A 24,330-nucleotide genomic window follows, 5' to 3' on the forward strand; every position below is an offset into this window, starting at 1 on the left:
TCTGGTGGCAACAGAGGCCAAGCAAGAGGGTCATCTCGGTACCAGCTGGCTTTCTCGGCTGCCTGCATTGACCATGACTCCTACTGTGCACAGCTGGCCCCAAGGGTCAGTTACTCTTCAGATCCGAATCCCTGAGGGTCAGGGAGATCAGCCAGAGGCCCCAGAGGTGGTATCCCTCCCTGGTGGACAGGCTCAGGTTCGGGATGTGAGGTCACATGACAGGGTGCACCACTGCCCCCCAGTGGCTGCCTTGGGAAATGTCAGTTGCAGGTGAGGGCACCTGGATGTCCAGGGCAATGTGGGATCCACGTTTAGTTTATCTCGACTGGTGGAAGGAAACTTCTTTAGACTCAGACCCCATACCCTTTGTTTTCGCTTTTTGAAGGCCCAGAGGCACTTAGCTTGAAGCATCTTCAGGTGAGGATGCTCACTGGCCAATTGGTAATTGACTTTTCCCCCCCACCTCTCCCTCCAGAACGAAAATATTTATCCGTTTCCCTAGAACCCTGTTCGCGACTGAAGACGCCTTTGAGTTTAGCAAACATCAACTAGGTACGATCTTCTGCCTTCCTTTCCAGGGAGCGTGCAGTCGGCGAGTTGGTTTGGGGCTGCGTCTCAGAGGGCGCTGGCACGCATTGGCGTGAACCCCTGCCATCAAGTTTTGGGGTGTTAACCTGGGAGCAGCTAGGGAATGAAGGTCAGAAAGGCCCGAGTCTGTGCCTGCAGGCAGTCATGACGTGGCTGTGCCATCTCGGTCCTGTCTGGGATCAGTTTGTTCAGTCCCACGAGGAGCTGAGCCTGCTGGCTAAGCCCCTCCCCTTAAATTAAGGTCTTAAAAACTTTGAAGTGGTCGAGGGCCATCTGGGATATTCATAGCATCCTCCTCCGGCTGTTGTGGTCAAACAGTCCACTAACTCACCCTTAAGGTGATGGCTGTGTCCTCTGGTAAAGAGTTAGTCTCGGAAACGCACGAGGGCGGTTCAACCCTATCCTAGAGGGGCGCTTAAGATGGTGTTGAATGGCTTCTGGGTGTGGCAAGGCGTGCTGTACAGTGGTAGCTGCTATTCATGATTTCACAGGTCTTATACGCTGTGAGTCAGCACCACCTGATGGTACTTAACATAGGGCCCGAGGGCTGGACACTCATTCCCACCTGTTTTAAATCCACCTGGTCCTGCAGCCAGCGGTCTGTTGTGAACGGAAGTTTACGTGAGGGGAAAATGTTTTTTAAAAAATCGAAGCTCCTGGGGGGTGAAGTTTACGTTGAAAATCCCACTGGTGTGTGAATGACAGCTATACTCGGGTTACTTGAGTGCCTGCCTGGGGCCTAGGAAAGCGGATGGGAGTCGTTGCTTGTGCCCTTGCATGCACCGGGAACTTTCTCCTTAGCACAAGCCTGTGGCTGCATTCCCAGCTCCATCTCGGTTCACAACCGCTGACTGAGCTGCTCAGCAACTTCCCGGGATCACACCGCTAGTAACCAGCAGAGCCAGGACCCGAAGCTCAGCCCCTCTGGCTGGTGGGGAGCCCTGGTGGCGGTGTGGTTATAACCACAGTGCCAGCAGTTCTCCTCTGGAGACAATGAAGGCTCTCTACCACCCCTCAAGAGTCAGTCTTGGGAACTCAGAGACAGGTCTACCCAGCCCTACAGGGTCGCTGTGAGTTCGGTTTTTGATTTTCTGTCTGGCTTCTGGATTTGGGCTTGTGGCCACTGTGCATGCTCAATTTGAGTCCTACAGCGTTGAACCCTAGTTGTGGGGGCCTGAGATGAAGGGACAGGAGCAGGCTGTCCCTCTCGCTCTGGGAGGTGGCACGGAGGGGCAGGTGTAGCTTGTGGCTGCTCAGACCAGGATTCAGCCGCCCTGGACTCGCTGTGTAGCCTCCAGCTGAGGGGATGAACGTCTGCGTGCTTTGGTAAAGCGGCAGGGCAATGGCTGCTCGACTACTGTCCGCTCCTTTCCCTACGGGATGAGGGGGAGGTGGTGTGTGTCCACACAGCCCAAACCGAACGCCTTTCCACTGAAAATACTGTTTCGTTTTCAGTTGCTAGAATCCAAGCCACATACAAAAGCTGCTTAGAAAGACGAGGCTACCTGGAACAAAAGCGAGCAGGTAAGCCTGAACCCGGACAGGGCCATGTGCCACGAGTCAGCCTCACCTTCTGGCCTCATGGTGTGGGCCGCCCATATCTCTGTACTGCCTGGGCATGCCCTTTGTTCCACGGGGTCCATGTGAGTCGCAAATCAGCTTGATGGCGGGAGTCTGGTTTGGCGTGGACGGGTTTGATTTGATCAACAGACACACACAGCCAGTGCAGGGGACCCCAAAGTCTCTCCCAGGCCCCGCACAGCTTGGAAGCGACCACTCTCCTGTGCCTTGACATCTATTTTCCTCCCATCTCTGTCTAGTTCACAGCCTGCGGGAGCATCACTAGGCAGGTGTTAGTGCAGCATGTTCTAAATGCCACAAAAATGAAACGGGGCTGTGTTTGGGGTGACACTGTGCCCTCAGCTGCATCTGAAATCCAACCCGGAGATTGGTGCAGGCTTGCTCACGATCCTGGCTCTGGAGAACAGCACTCCACTGTCAGAGGCCAGCACACCTTTTCTGGAAGGACCAGACGGTCTGCACTTTAGGCTCCTGGTGGGCACGGGCTCAGGCCGCAACCCCTGTAGCAGAGGGCAGCTTCCAACACACATGCACGAGTGAGCGTGGCTGGCTGTCGAGGGAACTTTGATTCTGCACACAGGCTGCTGGCCCTGGGGCAGTGTTTCACGAGTGTCCCACTGTCCAGCATGGACGTGTTTCTGGATTTTGTTGTTCTCACACTACAGTGGCGTCCGTGGGAAGCATTTTAAAAACAAAATGAGTGCAGCCAGAACGCTCCCTTTCCTATGTCTCCCGAGCTTTAAAGCAAGGTAGTGAAAACACTGGTGAAATCTAACCCGTCCCTGGGCCACCTGTCCCCCTGCCCACTGGCCTTAAATGCCCCAGCGATGGAGCGATGCTAGGGCCACTGTGGCAGGCCTTGTAGTCTAACTCGGACCCAGCCTCCTGTGGGTAAGCACGCTTGTGCTAACCACCTAATGCTGGCAGTGCCGTCTTGCAGCCACCACCCTAGAAGCTTACTGGCGGGGAGCCCTGGCTCGGAAGGAGGCCGAGAGGAGGAGGTGGGCCGTGCAGACGATAAGAAAGTAAGTGTGCCCTGCAGAAAGGCTGGTCCCCGGCAGTGCCTTCTAGGTTTGTGCACTAAGGAAAAGTCCCCCCTGGGAAGGCAGTGTTCCGCTGCCTTGGTCTAGAGCCCTCTTGGTAGTGGGCCCCAGCTTGGTCGTTTCTCTTAGCCTGGCAGGAAAGTCACAGGCCCGATGCCTTCCAATGACAAGCACGTCAGGTGACCCTGTAAACCAGGAAAGGGAAGTGGGGAGGGCTGTGGCCAAGTGCACAGCTGCTTCACCCTGGAGGGAATGCTGGCCAAAGTCGCGGGGAAACGCAGCCCCCCTTTCTGGTTTTTGCAAGGTGAACCAGAAATCCAGCTTTCCTGTTTTTCTTAATAACCAACTGGGTGAAGGGCCTCTGGGGTAGATTTGGCCTCTCGACCCTTCCACTAACCTGACCCAAACCGCTGGGCAAGCACACGGTCCTAGTGTTGAGATAGGGCCGAAGATCCACGCGGCTTGTTCCCCATCCAGGTTCATAAAGGGTTTCATCCATCGCAGCCAGCCCCTTTCTCCCGACGACGAGGAGTTTGTGGTGTTGGTGCGGAAAAATTACATCTTAAATCTCCGGTATCATGTTCCAAAGGACATCTTGGACAAGAGCTGGCTGAGGCCCCCTGGCATCCTGGAAGATGTAAGGGCGGGGCGGGGCGGGCCGGGCCTCTGGGTTGCAAGCGGCAGTGGGCACCCTGGGAGCTGAGCTTGGCCGCCCCCTGCTGCTGGCCTGGCAAAGCACTTCCCTGCGAGGCTGTTGGAATTCAGCTATGATGAGAGCAGTTTTGAAAGCACCAAGCTGCTGGGTGGGAGACAGGAGGCTGTCTGCTCCCATAAAGACCGGCGGTCTCGGAAACCCACAGGGGCAGCTCCACTCTGTCCACAGGGCTGCTGGGAGTCAGAATGGACTTACTTGATAGTTTTGGGGGGTTTGGTAAAGTCACTGGAGCACTTTCAAGTCCTTTTCCCTCCACCCTCGACAGGGGGGAGTGGTAGAACTCTTACCGGCATGTGACTAGCGGCCACTGCCCACCTGTGTGTGTATGAGAGAGACTATGCTGCTGAACAGGTTTCAGCAGAGCTAGAGGCCTGGCCCAGAACGGAGCAGGCAGTGTTGAGCTGCTCCCTGTGCACCATGCCTCAGGGCGAACTTGAATGCTTGCTGGCTCAGGCTGTTGCTCACCAAGTGGCTGTGTCCTAGAGGAGTCTGTCTGAAACGGGGTGGGAGCCACCACCTGTGCAGGCTCCACCCACACCCCTTGGGCCCGAATCTCTGCGTACCGGTCCCCTTAGCCAGTCTGAGTGCTGGAAGCCTCGCTGCCTGCTGTCTCGCGCGTGGGTTGGCCCTAACGTGAGCTCTCCATGCAGGCATCGGATCTGCTCAGGAGGATATGCAGAAGGAACCTGGTCCGCAAGTACCGCCAAGGGCTCCCTCCCAACAAAATCGCCCAGGTAGGGTCCTGCTGGTCCATGGGAAGACAGGATGGTGGGGGGGTGTGTGTGCATACTGACCCCTGCTAGGCGCCCTGAGGATGAAATGCCGGGACCCTGGTGCCCACCAGCCCTGGTTCTAGTCATCCGCCTGCCAGGGGACTACTCTGCGGCTGGCCCCTCTGCAGGACATCTCTGTGGGGAGCCCCGGAACCTCAGGGCCATTGCAACTACTTCCCTCTGGGGCTGCAGCCTTCAAGCAGCCCAGGACGGGTATCTCTGAAATTCTCACCCCTTCCCCATTCAGAAGCCAGGGCAAGTAAGGGTACACGCGCACAATTGCTGGCCCAGCTCCCTTCCCGGGTTGTTTTTAGGGCTTATTGTCAAGTGTCTAGAAGGTATCTGGACTTCAGCTATGCCACGGGGTGCCAACAGCTTAGCCAGTGTGGTGTGGCATGATCTCCTCGCCCCTGAGGGCCTGCTGCACTTTTTGTACTTTTGATTGTGTGTCCCCAGATGCAGCAAAAGGTGGTGATGAGCGACATATTCAGGGGGAAGAAAGAGGGTTACACAGAAAGCCTGAACCAGCCCTTCGCCAACAGCCGGCTGGGTGAGCCCCTGTCCCGTCTGGGGGATGGAGGAGAACACTGCAGGCAGACTCGGCCTTGGAGGGCAGTTCCAAAACCCTCCAGACAGTGAGGCCCAGGGCCGAGGGTGTGGGCGGGCTCCACTGAGGACTCTACCCGTTCCTTCTCAGACGGGGAAGACATCAGCCCCAAGGTGCTCCAGCTCATCTGCGCTGAGAAAATCCAGGCAAGGAGCATGGGCCTGCGGGGTGCGGTCAGGGGCCCCTGGGGACCGGCTTCCCTTCCTCAGGTGTACACACCCCAGCGCCCTGTCCTGAGGGAGCAGAGCCTGGGCGCACCCCCTGAAGAAGTAACCTCCCTGTGGGTGCTGGTGCCCCCTTGCAGTACGGCATCCCAGTCATTAAATACGACAGGACTGCCTTCAAGCCGCGGCCCAGGCAGCTCATCCTTACCCAGAAAGCCGCTTACGTGGTGGACCTGGCCAAAATCAAGCAGAGGATCGAGTACTGCACCCTCAAAGGTGCGCCGGGGCAGCCCCGGGGAGCTCCACACCGGGGTTACCTGTGGAGCCCTGCATGATTTCCTGCTGACACTTGGGGTGGGGGCTGGGCTCTCTCGGGGACCCCACAGCTGCCACTCACAGTGCAGGCCGCTCACCTGGCGTGACCACCGAGCCCTCCTCAGTGTGCCAGCCGGCATCTGGTCTGCCTCTGCTCTCTGTTTATGCCCGCCCTCCAACTCCCTCCCTGTGGCTCTGCCTTCAGGTGTTTCCACCAGCAGTCTGGGAGACGGGATCTTCGTCATTCACATCTCGCCTGAGGACTACAGGCAGAAGGTAGGGGCCTGGCTGACACCACGCCTCCAGCCAAGCGCTAAGCTACGCCCCGAGCAGCTCCCACCCCACTTGACCACCCTGCCCTCCTGTGCGCTCAGGGGGATGCCATCTTACAGTGCGAACATGTCTTCGAGGTGGTCACGAAGCTCGCCATGCTGGCTGACAAGGGGAACCTCGTCAAGGTGGTTCAGAAAAGGTAGGGGCTTTCTTTCGTCTCACGCAGGACGGAAGAGGTGAGCCGCAATCCTTCCCTTCACCTTTCCTCTCCCACCGGGCTCTGGTGACGTGCCCGCGGCTGCCCCGTCAGAGACAGGAGGCTTCCTTCTTCGGTGAAGGCCCGGAGGGGAGGGTGACTGGTGGCACCTAGTCCCATGGGGTCGCTGAGCCGGCATCGACTCGATGGCAGCAGTGGGAGTCCCTGGACATCACAGCGACCCTCCAAGGGCAGGCCCAGCTGCGGGGTGCGGGGAGGTTGTCTGGGACCAACCTGGATGACACCGAAGAACTTACTGAAAGGCAGTTACAGGCCTGACAGTCTTTGAGAGGGCTCGGCCATTACAAACTCCAAACCACCCCACAGTGGGCATCGACTTACTGGCCCTCGGTGGGCCACCAGCCACGGGTGGGGAAGAAGCCCACTCTCTTCCTGAGCCCTCTGTTGCCTAGTGAGGGCAGGCCTTTTGAGAGCTCTGACCCACTCCCACTGTCAGTTCCAACTCCGAGCCGCCCCATCGGACAGAGTGGAACTGCCAGTGGGTTTCAAGTGCTGCCTTTGCAGTCAGCAGCCTAACGTGCTCCCACAGCAGTGCCCGGGTGACGCAGACACGCAGGGCGACGGCAGGAATTTGATCTGCAAACAGGTGGAAAGTCATGCCAAACCTGTGTGTCTTCAGTTTACAGTTTTACGTCAGCCCTGCAAAAGGAGGCACGATCATCTTCAACAGCGGGCCCGAAGAACAAGTCTACAGAGATAAAAACGGGCAGTTGATAGTGGTGAGTGACCCACTGCTCAATCCCCCATGTCTCAAGCTTGTCCATACCCACTCTCGGCACTAGCAGGTCCTGGGGGGAGAGGGGGGAGTTGTTGCTGAGGCTCAGGGTGGACTCTGCCCCCACCCCCGCCTTTCAGGTGTCACTTCGGACCAAGGCCTGGTAGAGGAAGACGGTCACCATCTCTGAGGAAAGAAGCCGAGTTGGAGCCACCGTCAAAGGAAGGTTCTAGCAGCTCTGGGACAAGGGTCCCCTGTGAAGAAAGGAGGAGGGTGGCACCTTGCGCGTCTCTGCTGCCCCGTGTGTCGTCCAGGGAGCTACAGACGGTCTCCCTGTGCCGTGCAGCACGCTGAGGAGCCGCGCACAGCGGTGCTGAGAAACGGCCAGGTGTCTGGCTCCTTGAGGTCCTAGAGCTCCGCACCTGAAACCAGAGGTTCCCTAACCTTCAGCTGCTCCTGTCTGCTTTCTCACAAGCCCAGCAGGGGCCCCCAGAGGTGGTGGGCTGTGGGAGCGCTCCCGCGCTCAGTGCTGACAACTGCGCGTCGCGTGAGAGGCTTGCCGGTGTTTCCCAAGAGACCCAGAAGCCCGGCTTAGACAGAAGCATGTACAACACTTTTATTTGACACAGTCGCACAGATGCTAACACCCGACAGTGGCTGCTTCTGAGACGGAGCGTGTTCGAGCGGAGACGGGCAGGTGACGGAGGGGCCAGTGACTCGGCTCTAGAGAATGGAACTCACTCACACCTGACCTTAAATGCGGTCTCCATTTTGTTTTGAAGCTCATTAAAAAACAACACCTTTTTGCTTTCTCTGGGATGGCTCTTAAATACTTCTGTCCTGCTCGCCACGCTGTCACTGCGGAATGTCCCAGGAAGGTGAAGACGGGAAAGGACGGGCCAGGAGCCTTCGGTCCAAAGGCACAGAAACCACAACAAATAGGTGACAAAACCTACTCTTCTCACCAACATTTAAAAAGCACTTCATGGGATGGCTTTTCCATTCCTACAGGAAAACATCGGAACCGACGACAATTCACTTAAAAAACTTCCTACAAAAGTCCAACCCAAACAGCAGGGTTGGTGTTTTAAAACGAAACCGTATAAAAAGTCTTTACAAAACATGTTGTAAGCCCTCTGCTTGGGCTTTAGAGAAAACCTCCGCACACAACAGTTTACAGACCACATTCAAGTGTTTACTGCAGACTGCTGGGTACGGAGGAAAGGCAGACCACTGCCACAGGGAGGGCAACGCGTACAAAAGTCTAAGCTGTAAAAACCAATCCGAAATAGAAAACCTCGTGTCTGGAAGACACGCTCCCTGGTAATACCTTTGGCTTAAAACAGTAACGTTTCCCTCGAAGCCGACTAAACACATCCACGACCTTACACACATTCGCACCTCCTTCTAACTACTGGACCCACTCTAGAGTCCACCGGCGTGTGCGCCTCACAGGGCACTCTGGGCCCTGCCAGAGCTGGGTAAGAGCACCTGTCCCAGACCAGGGGGGCCCTCCGGCCGACCCCACGGTATACGCACATTTTTGGCAACCTGCTAACCGACTGCCCCTCTTGACTGCGTACAAGCGAGAGGGGAGTGACAGCTGAGCTCACAGTGGGGCCAGGAAAGCTCCCTGGGCAGCTGTGGGTGGCCACCGTGCCCGGGAGGGCAGCGTCCTTACCAAGCACAGGGACAGATGCCATTAACAAAACTGGGCCACAGGCTCGCCCCGAAAGCCACCCTGGGCTACTCACCACCTCCACACTGCAGTGACTCGCCCCTCACAGAGAGGATTTGTAGTCAAGCGGGGACAGTGTGCAGGCGCAGACCTGACCCCCAAGAGGTCAAACAGGTAGTCAACAGCCACAAAAATAAATACTGCAAACCACAGTTCTCAGACACGCCCCACCCACTCGCCCCTCTTCTCGGGGACACAAAAAGCAGAACCTTAGACACACCACGTGTTCAACCACTGCACACTCACCGGGCAAGGCAGATCGCGCACTTGTCAGAAACATCAAAACAATAAGCTGGCCCGTTACAAAAGACGCGACAGACGTGGGGAGGGGAGGGGAGGGGCGGGGGCCGGCCCGCTGGCCGCTCACTGGTGGAGGTGAGCACGGTCATCTGGGCGCTTGATGTGGATGCGCCGCACCCGCTCGATCCGCTCCCGCTCGCGCTCCTCGTCCTCGTCCAGGTGGTGGGAGCGGCCGGCAGCGCCGCCTGTGGCCTCCAGGAGCGCGTTGTCAGGTCCCCGGCCATCTTGGGCCTCATACAGCAGAATGTTCAGGGTCTCCTCGTAAATCCGGGCTTCAGGGAACTCCACCTGTGTCCCCACAAGACACACGGCAGGTCTGTTAGCGGGTGCTCCCTCACAGCTTCTGTGGCCCGTCATCATCTGCCATCCCCACCCATCCCCCGGCAGGTATACATCACCAGAAACTGGCTGCTGGCAAGCTGAATCCCACGCACCGCAAGCTCCGAGGGCAGGGCAGGGCAGAGCTGACCCCGAGGCTCCTGCGCCCCATCCCCGAGGAAGGAGCCCTGGGTGTGCAGCAGGGAAGCACTCGGCTGCTAACCGCAAGGTGGGTGGTTTGAATCCATCAGCTGAGAGAGCAGCATGGTAGCTGGCTTCCAGAAAGATTCACAGCCTGGGAAACTCCCCAGGGCAGTGCTAGTCGGTGAGTGGGAGTGAACTTGACAGCAGACCCCAGGCCTTTCTTCCGTAGAGCTCCTGGTGCCCTCAGACGGCACCACCGACCCGTCAGTAGCAGCCGAGCACGGGGCCACCAGCGCTCCTCTTTGGGTCTATATGGGCAAAACATACAAGCGCACGCGCACACACCCCCACCCCACCCCCAGAAGTCCAGTGCAGGCGCACACTCCCTGCAGCCTGTCTGCCAGTAATCAAGGGTGGCCATGCGTCCACCTAGCTCCTTCTGAGGGACAGTCAGGTCAGGTTCAGGGTTTGGGCTACTAAAAGTCGCAGTCGTGCACCCAAGTCAGAAAGGAAGACCGGGGATCCTCATGGCAGGTCAGATTTGGGCGGCACCCAGGCAGGCCTTGGAGCAGAAACTCTGGCTGCCTGCCCAATGGGCAGGATGCTCACCACGCCAGTGAGGGCTGAGAAGGAGCAATGGCCAATGCATTGCTTTACCATCTTCCCCTCAGGCTGACTTGATGCCGCCTGCCCCGCCCCTCATGAGCACCCAGTCACAGTCTCCTGCCAGCCCACAGACAGGCCCCTTGTTTCCCGTCTCTCTCTGCACCTGCACCACAGCCCCCAAGCAACCTGGTGGCCATGGAAGGCTGCAGGAGTCGCAGCTCTGCGAGGAAGCGTCAGTTCTGATGAGACGTGCCCTTGTCTGCACGGACGCTCGCTTGCCTCTGCGCCGTAGGCACCATCCCAGAAGGTGCGTCGCAGAGTGGACTAATTACAGCCCCTGCTTTCTGGCCAGATGGCGGGAGTGAGGACAGGCCCTGGTGAGGCTGTGCACGCAGCCTGGATGCACTCCCCGCTGCAGAATGGACCCACACACAAGGCACACACCGAGAACGAAATGTCAGGGCAGGATCTGAAGACTATGGGAACCCAGGAGCGTGAGTTGAGTTTGTAGGTCAACTGCCTGCTTAAAACAGAAACAGCAAAGTTCCCAGCAGGTTTTAAATACAATGTCCAGGCTACAATTCACAGCTGCCGAACATAAGCCACAGGGGCAGCTCTAACCTGTCCTATAGGGTCACGATGAGTCGAAATCAACTCAATGGCAGTGGGCTGGTTTTGAGCTCTGCTGGCAGTGGGGCTGCTAACTGCAAGTTCAGTAGTTTGAAATCACCAGCTGCTCTGTGGAAGAAAGATGAGGCTTTCTACTCCCGTCAAGAGTTCCAGTCTTGGAAAGCCACAAGGGCAGTTCTACTGTCTGATAGGGTCGCCGTGAGTGGTCTGGATTCGATGGCGGCAGAGGGTGCGTGTGAGCTCCTGAACACTGAAGCAGCAGCAGAATCGGAAGCCCGGTAGGAAAACCCCACTGAGAGATGTGACACAAGCTGAAATGAGCGGTCAGGGCACCCAAAGCAGCGTGACAGAAATGGCCCAAGACACGCTCGTAAAGACAGAAAAAGTCACAGCAAGGAAGCCCAAAGAATCAGACATTTCAGATCTGAAACAGTGTCACCAAAACGGTGCCAAGAACACCCCCCCCCCCCTCACTGGAAGGGCTCAAACAATGATGGAGTCAGGGGAGAGGCTGCGTCTGAAGACTCTGGGGGAATTCTGGGAACTAAATGATCCAATCGGAACAACAGGGGGTGGGGAGACAAATAAAGAATAGGATCCTGTGTTTAATTATCACCTCGCCGCTGTGAGTCAGACTTAGGAATCAAATGGATAATGTGTGAATTAAACTTCTGCTCACACGTCAATTTCAAGAAGCCATTCCCTTTCCAGTGTGACAAGGCACTGAGCTGGTGAGTATGACGAAATGCAAAAACAACAAAGGGAACATCAGCATTACTTCCAGTAACAAAACACGCGTGCTGGCCACGAGGAGAGCACAGCTCCAAGGCCTGGCCAGCCGGGGAAGGAGGCAGCTCCTCCCAATGGCAGCTCCTGAGAACGGCAGTCACACACTCCGCAGAAGGAAGGAAGGACCCTGTAAGAGGATCTAGTTACTGAGATACACCACAGTGGTTGCTGGGTTGCTCACCACAAGGTCAGCAGTTTGAAACCACCAGCCACTCCCTGTAGGAGAAAGAGGAGGCTTTCGATTTCTGTACAGAGCGGCACTCTCGGAAACCCACCAGGGCAGTTCTACCCTGTCCTACCAGGGCGCGAGCAGACTCTTCAGGCTCAGGCAGCCAGACGCCGGGATCCAGAGGGCAGCTCTAGGGGAAGGCCCCTGCCTCCCTTTCTCTTCTGTGCCTGGGCAACCATCTTCGCCACACAGGGCCCGGGGTCCAATGGGCACATTCAGCTTCGGGCTCTGCTTTCTTGATGACCGTCAGGTCCTCCCTCCCTCCCCACTTCTCCCTCCACCAAGGGTGCGACATGGTTCCTGCTCCCTAACGACTCAAGATACGACCCACCAACACGCGACCCACTGCCACGGAGTCGATGCCACGCAGTGACCCGGACAAGAACCGAGGAGCTGTGGGAGGACATCGAGATCGGCCACAAAGAAAGCCAAGGGTCACTGAAAAGACAGGAGAGAAAGAAAGATGGAAGTGATGTCAGAACAGATTCAGACACCTGATTTTGATTGTAGAGTAGCTACGGCAACGAGAAGAAACGACATCGAAGAGCAGCTCAAGAAGACAAAGTCAAAGACAGTGAAATCTGCAAAGCCCTACAGTTAGAAACCTAAGAAGATAGAGCACACTCGGCATACAATCTTACACTGAGAGCACTCAAGAAAAAAATGTACCCATTCCAAAAAAGGGTGACCCAACGGAGTGCACAAAGTGTGACCACCACGGCCAGCACATGCAGTAGCGATTCTGAAGATGGGGAACAAGGGATGGATGTCATGGCTGATGCCAGATGGACCTTGGCTGAAAGCAGAGAAGCCCCTAAAGATGTTTACTTGTGTTTCACTGACTGTGCCAAGGTGTTTGACTGTGTGGATAAGAAACTCCGACAACAGGAATTCTCACATATTTAATTGTGCTTATGCAGAACCTCTATCAATCAAGAGGTTGCTGTGCAAACAGAACAAGGGAAGGCAGTATGGCTTGACATCGGGAAAGGTGAGCGTCAGCGTTGTATCCTCTCACCTGAGTCTCTATGCAGAGCAAGTCATCAGAGCTGGCTGACACGAAGAAGAGTGTGGCATCAGGACTGGAGGAAGGCTTACTACCAGCTGGTGATGTGCAAATGACACAATCTCGCTGGCTAAGAGTGAGGAGGACTCGAAGCACGTGCTGATGAAGGTCAAGGGGCTCAGTCTTCAATAGGAATTACAAACCAGTGCAATGAAAACAAACAATCCTCACCACTGCACCAATGGAGAAAAGACGGATGTTGTCAGGCTGTTGTCTTACTCGGATCCGCAAGCAGCGCTCATGGACACAGCAGTCAAGGATCAAAGGCCGCGCTGCACTGAGACGCCTGCTGCACAGACCTCCTCAAAGTGTGCAGAAGCAAGGATGTGACTGGGAGGACTAAGTGCATCTGGCCCAAGCCATGGCATTTTCAATCGCCTCCTATGCCTGTGAAAGTTGGACACTGAGTAAGGAAGACCGCAGAAGAAGAGATGCATTTGGATTATGGTGCTGGCGAAGAATACTGAAAGTACCAGGGACAGGAAATAGATCTACATGCATATATTTGTAGATTTAGTATTAAGGTAGCAGATACACTTTGTTCCATTAAACTGGCATTCTATGATGTTCACCTTCCCAACACGATCTCTGAAGACAAAACGGGTGCATAAGCAAATGCGGTGAACAAAGCTGATGGTGCCCGACTAACAAAAGATGGAGCATCTGGGGTCTTAAAGACTTGAAGATAAATAAGTGACCATCCAGCTGAAAAGCAACAAAGCCCACATGGAAGAAGCACGCCAGCCTGTGTGATCACGAGGTATTGATAGGATCAGGTATCAAAGATCAAAAAATCTTATCATTGTGAATGAGGGGGAGTGCAGAGTGGGGACCCAAAGCCCATCTGTAGGCAACTGCACATCCCCTTACAGAAGGGTAGTGGGGAGGAGACGAGCCAGTCAGGGTGAAACATACAACTCTCCTCTAGTTCTTTAATGCTTCCTCCCCCACTATCATGATCCCAATTCTACCTTACAAATCTGGCTAGACTAGAAGATGTACACTGGTACAGATAAGCACTGGAAACACAGGGAATCCAGGACATAAACCCCTCAGGACCAATAATGAGAGTAGTAATACCAGGAGGGGGAGGGGAAGGGGAAGGTGGGGAGGAAAGGGGGAACCGATTATAGGGATCTACATATAACCTCCTCCCTGGGGAATGGACAACAGAAAATTGGGTGAAGGGAGACGTCAGACAGTCTCCTTAGACACGAAAAAATAATAATTTATAAATTATCAAGGGTTCGTGAGGGAGAGAGGGTGGGGAAGGAGGGGGAAAAATGAGGAGCTAATACCAAGGGCTCAAGTTGAAAGAAAATGTTTTGAGAATGATGATGCAACAAATGTACAAATGTGTTTAACACATGGATGGATGGATGGATTGTGATAAGAGTTGTACAAGCTCCCAACAAAACGATTAAAAAACAAAGTAGCGGGGACGGCCAAAAGAACAAACACATCTGCCTTGGAAAAAGTACAGCCAGACACTCCTTCGAGGCCAAGATGGCGAGCTTTCATCTCATGTACTCCAGTGAGTTCCCAGGTGAGCCTGTGTCCGTGACATTCAATCCACCACTGGGGAGAACAGCTGCAGACATGGAGAAGGGTACAGGCTCACCTCGGGACTCATCTGTTCATCGACAGTGATTGGCCAGAGGCTACGAAGGTGGTCTCTAAGGATCATCCAGTGATGATATATTGATTATCTGAGGGCAGAGGGAAATCACGTTCATAAAAAAACTTGACAAAATGTATTGTTAAGAGGAGAAATTTAGAGTCACCAAAATAATTCACAGGCATACTAATGTGAATATAGCAAGGGTAGCAAACAATTCTGGTTCCTCTGCTCTATCTGATAAGAGATGCTCGCAGTGTTTCCCTTTCTGACTACCCTAAAACAGTATGTACCTTCCAGGACACACTCTGGGCTCTGTATGAAAGGCGCGCGTCTGGGCGGTATCCTCTCACCACACGTACTCAATCTGCGTGCTGAGCAAATTACCTGAGAAGTTGGACTATGTGATGACGCTGCATTGGACGTGGAGGCTTATGAACAGCCCACAATATTCAGATGACACAACCTGGCCCGCTGAGAGCGAGAGGACTTGGGTCATCACTGGCTGAAGAAGATCAAGGATTGCAGCCTTCAGTGTGGTCTCCGGCTCAATGCAAGGAAACCAGATCCTCACAACGAGCCGGTCGGAAGCACCGTGACAGAGGGCAAAGACCAACTGTCGAGGGCCGATGCCCAAGGAGGCAGGCCTCCAGACATCAACCAAGGGCGGCACGGGGCCAGCCTGCTGCAGTAAACCTCTGTGAGGGTTCAAAAGCAGTGCTGGTCCTTGGAAGACTAAGGTGCCCCTGACCAAGCCACGGTGCTTTCCATCACCTCACATGCGTGTGCACGATGGGAAAGGAAGAGTGAACGAGCGAGGCCCCGGAATGACGGTGGTGGGAAGAGTACTGCAGATGCACGGATTGCCGGGACAACAAACAAATCTCTGTTGGGAGACGTGCAGCCAGAATGCTCCGGACAGGTCCGGATGGCGAGACTTCAGCTAGTGTACCGTAGACACGTTGTCAGAAGGGACCAGTCCCCAGAGAAGGGCATCATGCTTGTACAATAGAGGATCAGCCAGGGGAAAAAAGAGAGAGAGAGAGCGAGCGCTTCACTGAGATGGCAGGACGCAGGGGCTCGGACACAGCAGCCATGGTGGGGCTGGTGCAGGATGCGGCAGTGTTTTGTTCCGCTGCAGGGCTTCTGAGGGTCGGAGCTGACTCAGGCAGCTGGCAACAAGCAAGCCAGCAGGGAGATCACTGTCCTACCCAGTGTGTGTGATTCAAATCCTCAACACCAAGTTAAAAGAGACTCTGGTTCCTCCTCTGTGGTCTGCTGTTTTCTTTTGGCTTCAGGGGCCAGCCCCAAAGTCACACGCCACTGGGTGTCCCAGAAGTGCAGACACGCAAACACTGGTAAGAGAGTGACTGCTTGTTATTGGCTGTGGTTGACTTGATGCCTGCCTGGCAGACCTACAGAAGCCCCTGGTAGTCAGATATTCCTCGGGCAGGTTGAGAAGGAAATGAGAGAGTATATAGTAAGATAAAAACAACACAAAGGCCCACTCCCATTAGTCCAGGGAGGGCAGGCAGGCAGGCAGGCAGAAGAGCTGAAGGAAGTGAGCTTCGGGGACCAGACGCCCAGACCTCCAGCAGCACCTGTGGTGCGGAGCAAACCATCGAGCTGTGCAGAAGTGCACGAAGGAAGTCAGGGGAGGCCCGGCTGTGGGGTTTCGAGCAGACGATGAACGCAGACGCCCAGAGTCCAGCTCAGCGAAGGGTCGGGTGTGCTCAGATGGAAACCATGAAGACGGGCAGCCGAGGACTGCAGGAAGGGCCCAGCACACAGGAGAGGGCAGCTGTGGGTCAGCAAGTCAGAGAAGGGTAGACAGATGAGGAACCAGCTGGATCGGTGCTGCTGGGAAACAAAGCAGTGGGCAGAGGAGGGCAGGGCAGAGGCACAGGAAGTGGCTCACAGACGGATCTGAGGAATGGCCGAGGAGCTGCTGGCGGCGGGCCCCCTGGCCCAGGGAGCCTTCTGCGTCAGCAATTACAGCAGCGGAACACAGACAGGCAGACGATGGGACTGGCTGCACTGGCCAACTGTAGGAACGGAAAGACCACCTGGGTCTCCCAAGATCTACCTGGGGACCCTGCCAGGACTCGAAAGAGTAGGAATACTTTAGCCATGAAACCTGGGAAGCATGAGTAAGGCTTGTCCCTCTGTCCATGTCTCCCACCTCTCTGTCAGTCTGTCTTCCTCTGGTGGCCTGCCCCGTGCTGTGCCGCTGGAAGCCATGTCATCACTGCCACATGGTAGAGAGGCAGCCCGGGGTAGGCAGCCCGCAGCAAAGCTTCCCGAACAAGACCAAGCAGGAGCAGAGCCTGCCAGCCCACCCTCGGGGTCCCAACAGAGTAGTGGACAGCGCTCCTCCGCCCCAACCCCAAGAGTAAAAGGACTTCAAAATGCAGTGGCTGCAGCAACGGGCTACGCGTCACTGATGGTGGCCCCAGCGATTCCTCCCCTTGTGCGTGGGGCCACCTCGTCACAGCGCACGCACTGGCAGCTCGCAGTAAGAAGCTGATTTTGCTGACGTGCAGAGAGATGCTGCCCAAAAACCGTAACCCAGAACGGCCACCCTCCTTGCTGGCTGAGTGTCCCCTCTCAGACGAGTCCTCGCGGCTCTTACCTTGGTCTGTTTTTTCTCGGTGGCGTAGACGATGGAGGTGCAGCAGACTTCAGCAATCTTTCGGCCCTGGCCGTAGAAGGACCAGCAACAGATCTCGTCCCCAATGACGTCCTTGATGAAGAGGACCCTCCCATTGAAGCGCAGAGACAGCTTATCGAACAGTTCGATGTTTTTCAACATGTTGTCGTCAGAATTACTGTAAAAAAGCATTTGGCGGGTGAGCCACCCACAGATGACAACCACGCGCTGCTGCTCTGTGCGGGCCGGGTCTCCTGCACAGAGAGCGGGACAGAGAGAGCCACCCGAGTGCGGAGGACGGAACTGGCCCAGGGAGACTTTGTATCCAGGGTCAGTGTATGTACAGGGCTAACGTAGCCGCTTTCAATTCCCTGACACCCCAACCCAACCCAGGGTCTGAACCCAGAGCCACACGCGCCCAGGAGGCAAGGGCCTCCTGCTAGGCGAGCTGTAAAAGGAGGCAGCCACTTTGGAAAAATGCCTGGCAGTTCCTCCAAAAACTAAAGAGAGTCACCAGTCAAAGACACAGCCAAAACCCTCCGCAGCAACGCCACAGCTGTGGCCATCAAGTTGGTTCCAAGTCCAAGCCAACAGGGCAGGCCTGCTCCTCAAGGGTTGTGAGGCTGTCACTCTTGACCCAGCCCGTGCACTTGTGGGCACACAGGCAGCAGAGCGAGCGCCTGAGCCCACACAACAACTTGCACAGGCCTCTGCAAGCCAGCAGCATGCACAGTAGCCAAAAGGTGGGTATATCCACAGCCCCAGTGTCTGTCAGTTGGATACACAGAAAACAGCTTCATCCAACACAGGGCTACTCTTTAGCCTTTGAGAATGGGCGGTGGACTCCGGCTCAGGCTACAGCATGGACACGCCTTGAAGACATGCCGCACAAAAGGCCACGCAGTCCACGATCCCACATGGAGGAGACGTGCAGAGCAGGCAGAGCCAGAGAGGCATAGAAGCCGAGGCAGTGGTTTAGTGACCCCAGAGCCAGCCCCAAAGGCTTCCCAAATAAGGAGGTGGCAGCAAGTGTGCCATCTCCACGGTACGGGATGGCGTCTCAGTAACTAGTCACGTCTACATAGAGGCACGTTCTAGAAGTGTGGGGACCATCCCTCTGCTGGAGGGGGTTTGTCCGTGTGTGGGGGTATCTTGTCCGGCCAGCGCCTTACCTGGTGTACGAGTACTTGTTGTTACTTCTGTTGTACAGCAACTTCACAGCGGGCTGTGCTCATGTTAAAGAAGGAAGCAGAGAGTTACTCGGGGTGCGCTGCTGCGAACCCCGGCTTCTTGGGGCCCTGCCACGAGAGGAAGACAAGCTCACCTCGTTGGGGAGGGTGACCCCGTGACCCAGGAGCAGGGTGACCAGAGCTGACCTCAAGGGTCCCACCTTCACCCTCAGTCTCAGGCCATCACGGAAGCTGTTACTCAACACTCACTCAGAAGGGCCCCTCGTTTCCGACAGCAGAAGAAAGCCGGAGCGGGCCTGTGGCCTACCTTATTGGATGTGGCGATCAGTTTCTGCTCCTCCTTCGATGAGGTGATGACGGGAACTTTGCAGAAAGGCTCATACGTGTCCTTATTCTGCAGGAACAAAGCATGCAGTCAGTCAGGAGGCCTGCCAGTCCTGGCTCTCAGCTGGCTGAGCCACAGGGAGGACACGTCGTCCAAAGCCCCTGATGACAAACCCGAGGGGGACAACGAACCACGACTGAATCCAAAGCTCCTGACCACCTCGCTCCAAGCACCACCGAGGAATGAGTCCGGCCCAGCCCACACAGACTAAAGGAAGAGAGGAGTGGTGGCAGCAGACGGGACCAGGCTGGAAAGCGGAGAGAAGAGGGCAGGTGCTCAGGAACAGAGAGGCTGACACCAGCCAGCAGCTGAGGTGCCTCTCGGAGCGGCTCCAGGCACCCAGAGGAAGAGGGTGAGAGCAGAAGACGCCCGAGGAGCCCCTCTCTCCAGCCTGCACTATGTGGGAGGTGTGCACGGCAGATGGCAGGGCCAGGCTGCTTCTCATAACACAGGCGCAAGAAGCGAACTTCCAAACAAGTGGGGGGTGAGCCCCTTCTCCCCACACCCACGCTCAGAGCCCAGAATGCAGCCAGCCAGGAAAAAGGGGAAAGGGTTCATCTACAGGAAAAAGGGCCCAACCCCTGGGATCCCTGCTGAGAAGAACCAGGCTTGCTGTCCCACAACAGCAGCAATGCCCAATGAACCACGTGGCTGCCCACGTACAGGCCCTTCTCAGAGCCTCTTACAGGTGACACCAAGTCAGAGAGAAAGAGAGCCCAAGGACGCCGGCTTGGCTCAGAGCAATGGCCCAGACAGGCAGGGGAAGAGCGCAGAGATCGGGTAGGGAGCAGGCGAAGGAGGCTCTGAGAGAGTACTTGGACGACGGCAGCAATGAAGGCTGGGGAAGGGCGGCCCGAGAAAAGCTCCCGGGGAGGAGAGAACAGAAAGTCAGAGCCCCAGAGACCCGGAGGGAAGAAGACTCAGTTCCGCCGGGCCTGAGGTTTGACCTTCAGCCCAACAGGAAGTGAAGTGCGACTTGCATCTCCAGGGCAAACATGGAACTCAGAGAAGCCCCTTTGGGTCGGAAGTCACCAGCAGAGTCGCCCCTTCCTGGCCAAGACCCTGTGGTTGACGCAGTGACGTGGACGTAAAACCAGTCCCTTGAGGAAGACACCATGCTGGGTCAAGCACAGGGACAGGGAGAAAAAACAAGATCCAAGGAAGAGAGACGGCTACAGCGGCTCCAACAGCACACAGGATGGTGAGGCTGGAGCACGACGGGACAGCGGTCCCTTGTGTGGACGCAGGGTCTCTCTGAGTCACGCTAGACTTGATGGCAACAAACATCAACTACTGAGAAAGCCGCAAACAAGACAGAGAAGCCATCAATGGCCCGGGCGTAACTGAATAGCTAACAAGGCCAACCTTCACTGTGGCTCCGTCAACCATAGTTACCACCCCCAACCCCGACCCCACGCTCCCAGTATGGGGAGGAAAGATGTGTACACCAGCCGGGCAGTGGTTGGGGTGACGGCAGTGGGTGAACTAAATGCGGATCTCCTTTAATAATGCTAATAGAAAAAAGGTCGGAGGTGGAAAAGCCTCTAGGTGGCAGTCTCAACGAGTAGGGACATGCACTTAAGACAAGGTGCTGAGAGAACAGAAAGGTTGGGGTGCATAGGGGCTTGGTGGTGACGCTGCGATAAAGTAAAAGCAACAGAGTAGAGGCTGCTTTAGCTTGGCAAAGAGCCCCAGGCTCTGAGGGCACAGGTTGTATGGAAACAGCAGTGTGGTGGTTACATAATTCTGTCAATTTGAGACTTGAGTGAAGGGGTGGAGTTTAGACTGTCAATCAGGTCGCAGCTTGATGACATCACTTGGAGCCACTAGGAGATAAAATAGCTCCCTGGAGGCAGGGCACAAGCTCACTCCCTGCTTCTGACAAGACACATGGAGCTACGCTAGAGCCCTGACGCTGAAGGAGCCCCATGGAGACCCGTGCCATTGCTTAGATGCTTCCACTGCCACTGGACCCAGGAGACTTGCCACCCACTGGCCTGTGACAATCCTGCATTTGGAGTCATGGCATGTGTTTCATGAGCCTGTAGAGGAACTTATAGACTGGTATCGGATGTATGGGCTCATATCAGACTTATGGTCTTGATCTGGAATGGGCTGGGATGTTTTCTTAATATACAACTGCTCGTTTATAGAACGTTCTTTCTTATACACTTACGAGGGTCTATGAATTTGTTTCTCTAGTCCACCTAGACTGGGGGAGCCAGGGCTTGTGGGCACTGGGCCAGACACAGACCCCGCAGCCTCAGAAAGGCACAAACAGAGCTCAGGGTCCCATGAGGACCCTGGGACTCTTCCCAGCTCTGACCTGGGGGAGGCATTGGAAAGAAACAGCGGCTGGCCCTGACTCCCATGTGATTGGACCCCAAGCCTCTTGCTCCAAGCTCATATTGGGTCCAGCTGTGGAGAGAGGGGCCCCTGTCCTCAAAGATTATGCTGGTTTCCCAGCAATGAGTCACAGAAAGAATGTGAACTTTCCTAACACTCGACCAGCAAGCAGGTCAAGTTTTACACAGCCCGGCTGACTAGTGAGGGTGCAGTGTACCCACCACCACGGGGAACTGACCCCCTCTACCCCCTTCCTTCTGCAGAGAAGAAAACGCGAAGGGAGATGCCTACTTGTAGAGCGGCCTGGCACTCTTCCACCAGGCCCTGGACCAGGTAATACTTGGCTTCTGCCAGCAGCTCCTCAATCTCCCGGCGGCTCTCAGGCAGGGGGACCGCCCCATCACGAAGGTAGTTGAGTATTGTACCGAAGTGCTTCCCACACCGGTCAATGAGGATCCAGCCTGCAGCGGAAGGAAAGGGGGAGGAAGGCAGGGCACTGAGTCAAACGGGGATCACTCTCAGGAGGTGCTGAGCAGGAGTGGGCATCTGTGGGCATCCGCTACCTCCAGGAGAGAGCTGGGCTCAGAGGCAGCGGTGGGCTGACCAGCTTCTGCCCTAGGCAGCATGGCCACACCTGGAGGCAACCACAGCCCGAGACTCCTCTGGTCCTCGGGCCTTCTGACACCAGAGGCCTAGAAGCAGGTTTCTGACGTCCCCTCAAAAAGCCCGTCGGCAGAAACATCCTTGGAAGGGCCCAATGCACTTAACACCAGATCAACTAGGTGCCAAAGACCACAGGGAAAGGTCTACCGGGTAACACAGTACCTCTGCCCCTTTCTCCACAAGGCTTTGCCCAGCCTCTAAAGTAACGGTGCCATTGTTTACAGAAGTGGAAGTGTCACCCTGCAGACTGGGGCTCAGGCTCCCAAGGGTGAGCCCCGCACACACCAGCACCATGACTGTTGAGTGCCGCTGACTGGGATGAATCAGGAAAGGAGACTGACTTTGCTCCCAATCAGTTCAGCCTAATCTGAGAAGGAACCTGCTTCATTTGTGGGACACACACACACACACACACACACACACACACACACACACAACCTCACCGCCATCTAGTCGATGCCAACTCACTGAAACCCTAGAGGACACAGCAGAACTGCCCCTTTGGGTTTTCTGAGACTTTAGCTGAAGAGTGAATGCCTCATCTTCCTCCTGTGGGGCAGCCAATGGTTTTGAACTGCTGACCTTTCAGTTAGCAGCCCAGTGTGGAAACCCCCTAGGCCACTAGGGCCATTTCTTTTTGCATCTCAATGTCATTATTGAGCTTGTCATTGGCCTAATTACCCACCAGCACTCCCTCCACTGAGGCTGGGGAGCAGGAAGCAGGACTGGAGTCTGCAGAGAGGCAGAAACAGGGCAAAGACCAACTGAGCCGCCCCAGGTCAGGGGGGTTACTGAGCCCCCAGGCTCACTTTGGAGATGAGAGCATGCCAGTGGGCATGGTGCTAGGAGGGTTAACCAGGTACCACGCTCATTTTATGCCCCTACCCTCTACTGCTCAAGGTTGGGAGAAACGAAATCAAAGGACACAGGTGCGCCAGTAAGCAGACTCTGATTCACGGCAGCCCCGTGTGTTGGAGAACTGCTCTGTGGGGGCTTCGTGGCTGTCAGCCATCTCTATGGACAGCAGAGTGCCAGGTCATCGACCCTCTCGGACCACCACGCCACTCTGCCCAGGGGTGTCTACGGAGCCTGGGCCCCGGAAGAGCCCAGAGCCAACAAAAGGCCTGGGCAAACCTAAGATGCACAGAAACGCTGAGTCCAGTGGACTGAGGAAATGGGACAAACCAGCACCCACCACCCCGAGACCAGGGGATCCCAGGGAAAGTGGGAGAAAAATGTAGGACAAAAGGCAAACGCTCCCATAAAGAACACCAGGCTCACAGGCTGGATAGTGGTGGAAGGGCGGGGAGAGCTAACTGTGGAGACATGGCCCTCAGTCACCCTGAGGATATGCGCTCCTGCCCTTTGGAAACTCCTCTTGTGCTTCCTTAGTTCATGGACCTTCAGTCGGAAGTTTAGCCTCCTCCCTCCAGACCCTTCCGCCTCACACTTTTCTCCGGAGGAGAGCAAGAAGAAACCCCCCAGCCAGGGGGAGAGCAGTGCAAATGTTTCACTTGGAATCTAAGCTGGGCGCGAGGCATCACTGCTTTGGTCAATCTCATCCCTTCTGACCATAACCCTCTAGATTTCCTTTCTTCCTCATTTCTTTCTCCACTGTGCTCCGGCCCTCGGCGGGAGGGGGTGGGGGGTGTTGTGTGTGTGTGTGTGTTTCAGATCTACCTATACACAGAAAATGATCCAAAACACAGGCAGGATGCAAACAAAGAAAAAAACAAACCAACAACTAGACAAAACATGGACAAGCATCAATCAAAAGGAAAGCAGAAAATAATCAAAACAAACAACTTTCTAGAATGGGTCCACAGGGAGCTCAAATAATAAGGCTTTACATTTTAACCAGATATAGCTGCCTTGGTCGACTTTACAGTGCTGTCTGATAGCCAGATGGCTCGCATCCCTGGAGTGTGGTCAGAGGGGATTCACCAGAGACTTAAATCACGTGGGGACCTGCAAATAGAGCTTGAGTTTCCATTGTCCTCATCATCCTCTGCAAACTGGGCATTCACAGTTTAAACTCCACAATCCTTGGGTCACACAGGCTGGTGGGTTTTTTCCATGTACACTTAGCTGATCTTCATTGAGATGGCTGCTTGTTTTAAGACAAACCATTAAGACCCTAAATACTATTCTTTCTGATAGCTGGGCACCACCTGGTTTCCTCACCATGCTTTGCTATAGCACCCACATCTTCAGTGATCTCTTCAGGAGGGTGAGCATCGACAGCTGAATATATTAATCAAGGGCTCAGTAGATGGACCCTGACCAAAAGGGGGGCAAATGAAAGACAGAATCTCAAATCCCTCTAGAATCCAGACTTACTGAGTGCGCTCTGAACCCAAATCGCTTGGCCTATGATAATCATTACACCTTAAGCCAAACACCAGTTTCGCTCAACTAGTTTAAACAAATGTTTTCCTTGAGCATTATGCTTCTTTAAAAAAATTCTCAGGAAAGCAAAAGGAAATAGAGGACAGAGCTGGAGGCAAAGGGCATATTTATAGAGGTCTAAATAAAGGCATGTACATATGTAAATATATTTATATATGAGGATGGGGAAATAGATCTATGTACATATATTTATAGGTT

At 55.2% G+C, this 24,330-nt stretch overlaps 2 protein-coding genes across 2 annotated transcripts in view; one reads left to right on the top strand and one right to left on the bottom strand.

Annotated features, from left to right (window-relative positions):
• The window catches only part of MYO1H (myosin IH), a 54,324-nt gene extending 46,448 nt beyond the window's left edge, over window positions 1-7,876 (top strand). The window contains exons 17-28 of the mRNA XM_004709646.2: window positions 476-552; window positions 2,044-2,112; window positions 3,110-3,194; window positions 3,690-3,849; window positions 4,578-4,661; window positions 5,157-5,250; window positions 5,398-5,453; window positions 5,612-5,747; window positions 5,992-6,062; window positions 6,161-6,258; window positions 6,956-7,055; window positions 7,192-7,876. Of these exons, the coding sequence (XP_004709703.1) occupies window positions 476-552; window positions 2,044-2,112; window positions 3,110-3,194; window positions 3,690-3,849; window positions 4,578-4,661; window positions 5,157-5,250; window positions 5,398-5,453; window positions 5,612-5,747; window positions 5,992-6,062; window positions 6,161-6,258; window positions 6,956-7,055; window positions 7,192-7,218 (1,057 nt within the window). The 3' untranslated portion in view covers window positions 7,219-7,876. The remainder of the gene's footprint in view (window positions 1-475; window positions 553-2,043; window positions 2,113-3,109; window positions 3,195-3,689; window positions 3,850-4,577; window positions 4,662-5,156; window positions 5,251-5,397; window positions 5,454-5,611; window positions 5,748-5,991; window positions 6,063-6,160; window positions 6,259-6,955; window positions 7,056-7,191) is intronic.
• The window catches only part of KCTD10 (potassium channel tetramerization domain containing 10), a 24,387-nt gene continuing 7,699 nt past the window's right edge, over window positions 7,643-24,330 (bottom strand). Inside the window, exons 2-6 of the mRNA XM_004709538.2 lie at window positions 21,352-21,521; window positions 18,637-18,723; window positions 18,312-18,364; window positions 17,122-17,317; window positions 7,643-9,377 (exon numbers count right to left, since the gene is read on the bottom strand). Of these exons, the coding sequence (XP_004709595.1) occupies window positions 9,153-9,377; window positions 17,122-17,317; window positions 18,312-18,364; window positions 18,637-18,723; window positions 21,352-21,521 (731 nt within the window). The 3' untranslated portion in view covers window positions 7,643-9,152. The remainder of the gene's footprint in view (window positions 9,378-17,121; window positions 17,318-18,311; window positions 18,365-18,636; window positions 18,724-21,351; window positions 21,522-24,330) is intronic.

This window comes from Echinops telfairi, unplaced genomic scaffold, assembly GCF_000313985.2.
Source record: "Echinops telfairi isolate 266 unplaced genomic scaffold, ASM31398v2 ScPeMD7_7412;HRSCAF=8450, whole genome shotgun sequence".
Classification (NCBI taxonomy): domain Eukaryota; kingdom Metazoa; phylum Chordata; class Mammalia; order Afrosoricida; family Tenrecidae; genus Echinops; species Echinops telfairi.